Here is a 4,583-nt window from a genome sequence, read left to right on the forward strand (position 1 = left end):
TTTCGGAGAAGAAATTCAAACTCAGGATTTTAATATTTACAATATTAATGAGGTAATAATACAAACTCATAATTTTTTTTTTTTTCCGTAAGTGAATAAACAAGCTGTTCTCAGAGGAAAATAAGGTTCCCCGGAACACTGTTTGAAGCTAGAAAGGTGGCGAGGTCCGCCAAATGTAAACTGTGTTGTCCTTTAAGGTCAGTTTGTTTATTCCGTTCATTCAGTCATGAAAACAAAGAGAGTTTGTTTATTTGGTTTGCTTGAACATAAAAAAAAGTCAACGACGATGTTTCTCTGATCTACTCCCCGAAACTACAAAGTGCACCTTTAAGAACAAATTAAATATGGCTGCAAATAAGAACGACAAGGACAAAAATATCAAGAAAAAGTATCTTTTATTTTTAAAAAATGGCCAGCGAATGGGTTAGCTGTGCATGTGTGAATGAAACTCTAGTTAATAGAACAACAATAATCTTCACAGCCTTTCTCAAAATTATACACCAGAATAATAATAATAATAATAATATACAAAACACAGTTCTGTGGACAAAACCTCTTTCTCGTACAGCATCTCACAGAACGTTACAAACCGAGGCTGTAAGGAATGATATCAAATAAAGGATATAATCAGGTTAACTGTAGGAGCTTCTGGTGTGGATTACTTGATTGTGTGCTGCCCGGAGTTTTGTTAATAATTCAATTTCATATTGAAATACTGACAAGAAGCGTTAGAAGGCACAAAAACGTTTTTTTTGCGCGAGATTGCGGCAGTGAGTTGGCACTTAATGGTCGATGAGATAAATGCGGGCACACGCTCTTAATTTCCTCCTCGAACCCCTAAATAATCTTTGCGTAACGGATGAAGTTCAAAGTTTAAGCATCATTGGGTGCGTGTATGTCTTTCCCGAGGAAACGACTCGCACGCACAGAAGCACTTTATCTCCCTGACACACACACACGGATGCATGTACATATCTGTGTGTTGTCCATCCACGTATGCAGGAGGTCCAGCTGACATGTCACTCAGAGTGCGTGGTGTTATTTTACCCCATTTCCTTTAACCCTACATCATGACTAATCGCGATTTGCCAAGCGTAGCCTCCAGACACCTGTTCTGTCCTGCGCGAGTCTGTTGGTCCGCCTCTGTTTGCTTGGAATGGAGATGTTACTGGAAATTCAACGGAATGATATCGACATTGTTGTACTCGTACCGCCCTTCACTTGGTTCACCTTAATTTAATTAAAAGCCAAACAGTACTGTAAATAAGCAAACCCACATTACATGTGTTTATCTACTTAAGAACGACAAAAAAAAATAAAGAAACCAATAATGCATGAACATAAATACATATAAGACTTTTATAAGATTCAAATGAGCCATTTAGTTAAGACTGATCCACCGATGCAAATGGCCAAATGTGCTGCGATAATATAGCTCCGGCCATTAATGTAAATTTGACTGCAAAATTCACATAATTGGTCCCGTCTCCGATGTATCTGCTTCTCCATCTGCTTCACAGCAGACTCGAGCCAAAGCGTTTCTCTCCTACACAACTCAGTGGCAGGCCTTTGCTTTACCTCAAGTGTGCACGCACGTGCAATCTTAAACTGGAAAGAAGACGGTGGGATGTACAGGATGTAGGCGTAGGCGACATTTCCTCATGGAGGAGTTTGGCTCACCAACAACACAATTAGTCTTTGTGTAAAAAGTCTGTACAAGAGTGTTTTTTTTTCATCATATAACTTTGTATAAAATCAGCAGGCACTTTTTTTTCTGTTGTTTGTTTCACGTTCAAATGGTCACAGGTAGCCTACACACACCTCTCCACCTGCTCCTTAACTTCCTTCATTAGTAGTGCATCGATCTGAATGAGTCTCTGGGGCCAACTGACGCTGTTTCTTGTCCTCTTAAGGCCGAGACAGCGTGGTGTAGACGGGCTGGTCCCAGCTGGAGGCGGTGGGGCTGTGGGCCGGAGCCATGGACAGACTGTTGAGGATGGGGCTGCTGTAGGGCCGCCTGGAGGAGTGGAAGTAAGGGTACTGGTAGAGGCTAGAGGGGTAGCCAGAGTAAGGGTTGTAATAGTTGGAGCTCTGGATGTCAGTATAGTCACACTGGGAGCTGGAGAAAGACGCTGCAGCCGAGGCGGCCGACGTGGCTGAGGTGACGCAGGCCTGGCTGCTGTAGGAGCTGTAATCGGAGTGCGAGGGTGACCTGTGGGAGTGCTCGCTGTAGTGGCTGGGGCTCAGTTGCTCCGTCTTAATGTGGAGCCGGTGCTGGCTCACCTCGCCGGCTGAGGGAGAGGTGGAGGACATGTTGCTCTTGCGGCTCCACGCTGACCCGTTGGCACCCGCGTGGCCGTAAGTGGAAGCGTAAGATCCGCCAGGCGCTGGAGGCTGCCCGTGGCTGTGGTCTGAGGGCAGGGCGGAGGAGGCCGAGGCGTGGCCGTTGAGCGGGAGGTACTGGTCGAACTCGTGCACGTCGAAGGTCTCCATGTTGCTGATGACATCAGTGCTGAGCTCAGAGATGTCAACGTTGCTGAAGTCGATGTTTTGCCTGCTGCTGTCAACAAGACGGCGGCCTTCGTGCTTCAGATCCTGCTTCACCCCGTGGTGTAGGTCTGTTTTGGGAGTAGTGGGTGGTGTAGGGGGACCGTGAGGCTGCCCTGAAAAGAAATAAAGCATGAGGATTCATCACTGCACCTACAAAATGAATTATTTGCTATTAAATTCCTCAAATAAAACTCACAAACTTTGTGTGCGCTGCATTATTTTCAACAACATACCTGCATGTTCAGGGTGGTGGTGTCCGTCACTGATCCCCGCCAGTCCTCCCATCCCTGGCTCAGCTTTGTACATGTGATGAGCCAGCTCTGCTCCCGAGTCGGAGTCGCTCTGGCCTGGTTTCACATTCTTCCGTCGCCGGGGCTGGTACTTGTAGTCTGGGTGATCTTTCTTGTGCTGAACCCGAAGCCTCTCTGCTTCCTCCACAAACGGCCTCTTCTCATTTTCTGAGAGCAAACTGTGGTGTGGGGAAAAAAAACAGTAAAATATTACAATGTATGAAGTCAAATGAAACAAAATAAGATGTTGTGTTGAAGTTACCTTTAGAGAAGTAAGTCAGAAGGGAATTCTGAATTTCCTTTTTTAATTTCCTCTAAATCATTTCCACTCAAAATCACAACTTGTTGAAATTTACTACATTTATATTTTCATGTAATTGCCAAAGCTGTTAACTTAAAATGTAATTTAAAGATATGATTGACTTAATTCCCAAATCTTTAGCCATAATCCCCCCGTGTCCTTCTAGTAATTTTCTTTTAAATAATATGTATTTACACCCTCTTCCTCTGCGTATTTCTCTCTATAATACAAATAAAATGTGTCCTTACCGCCACAGTTTCCCCAGAGTCTTGCTCAGCTCGGCGTTGTGCAGGTGTGGATACTGATCCGCGAGCTTTCTGCGGGCCGCTTGCGCCCAAACCATGAACGCATTCATGGGTCTCTTGACGTGCGGTTTATTCTTCAGAGATCCGTTCCCCCTCACGGGCATGGGCACCAAGGACCAGTCGTATCCCTTGAGGACCTGAGAGACGGCGTCCCGTATGCAAGCTGGGAACCTGTCGTCGTCCTCGGAGTCCAGCTTCTTGCCCAGACCGGTGAGCAGGGATCCTTGGCCGTCTGAGCCCGTCGGCGAGGACGGAGCGTCCGAGTCGGACTCGTCCTGGGACATGGAGCTGTTTGTGCCGGATGGACTGCAGGGCTGGTCGCTGACACACTTGTCATGCTCCTCTGTCATTTTTAACATTATTGATTCAGCCCCTTGCGGGTGAAAATCCGAGAATGTATTCTTCAATTTAAACACAAAAGACAAAAAAAGCACTGAATTCAAGCGCGCAGTGGAGCGGCCAGGGCGCCTTTTACGCACGGTGCGCCACAGTAAATTCCTCCAACAGCTTCAGTCAGTGTAGGTCCGCTGTTTTCCTTCTGTTTCCCTGTTTGTTTGTCGTCGTTGGTCTTGTTTTCCTACGCTGTCATGGGAGGTGCAGTCGTGAAAGTTGCGGTCCACAATGTTCTGAGGAGCTACACGTTACAGCAACTTGAGTTGGAGTTTTAAAATCGTCACTCCACCCTCCGCCCGGGATTGGCTGCGAGAAATCATCACTTCCCCTCATTGGTTCAGGCTTTTAATGCGAGCTTCATTATTATGATCACTTTCTCCTTTTCTTTTTTTTTTTCATCGGTGACACAGTTCTGTTTTTATTAAAGTTGCACACGTTGTGATTTTGTAATGCTGTCAGGAAATGTAATGAGTTCAAGATATTACACGGATTTATTTTATTGATACAGCAGTTGTAAACATCTCTGATCTTTGAATGTTTGCATTAGTCAACACTTAAATAATATAACGTACTATAATAACAATAATGTTATTTTCCTGTTGATATACAGGATTTTATTTTGACAGGACAGGAAATAATGTTATTTTCTACATTCTACTCTCTAAGAATAGTGAAGAGGTAATACATTTGTCAAATGCCAAAAGTATATTTGTTTAGATAAATAATCATAATGTCTTCCTAAGA

General features: G+C 44.6%; 1 protein-coding gene across 1 annotated transcript; it reads right to left on the reverse strand.

Moving 5' to 3' along the window:
* Positions 1-380: 380 nt before the first annotated feature.
* On the reverse strand, positions 381-4,071 carry LOC141020214 (transcription factor Sox-8). Its single transcript, XM_073495289.1, has 3 exons — positions 3,390-4,071; positions 2,784-3,019; positions 381-2,663 (listed from the first exon to the last, which is right to left on the reverse strand). The coding sequence occupies exons 1-3, from the start codon at positions 3,803-3,805 to the stop codon at positions 1,909-1,911; spliced, it is 1,407 nt and encodes a 468-aa protein (XP_073351390.1). The 5' UTR covers positions 3,806-4,071; the 3' UTR covers positions 381-1,908.
* Positions 4,072-4,583: the final 512 nt, after the last annotated feature.

Source organism: Pagrus major, chromosome 23 (assembly GCF_040436345.1).
Source record: "Pagrus major chromosome 23, Pma_NU_1.0".
In the NCBI taxonomy this organism is placed as follows: domain Eukaryota; kingdom Metazoa; phylum Chordata; class Actinopteri; order Spariformes; family Sparidae; genus Pagrus; species Pagrus major.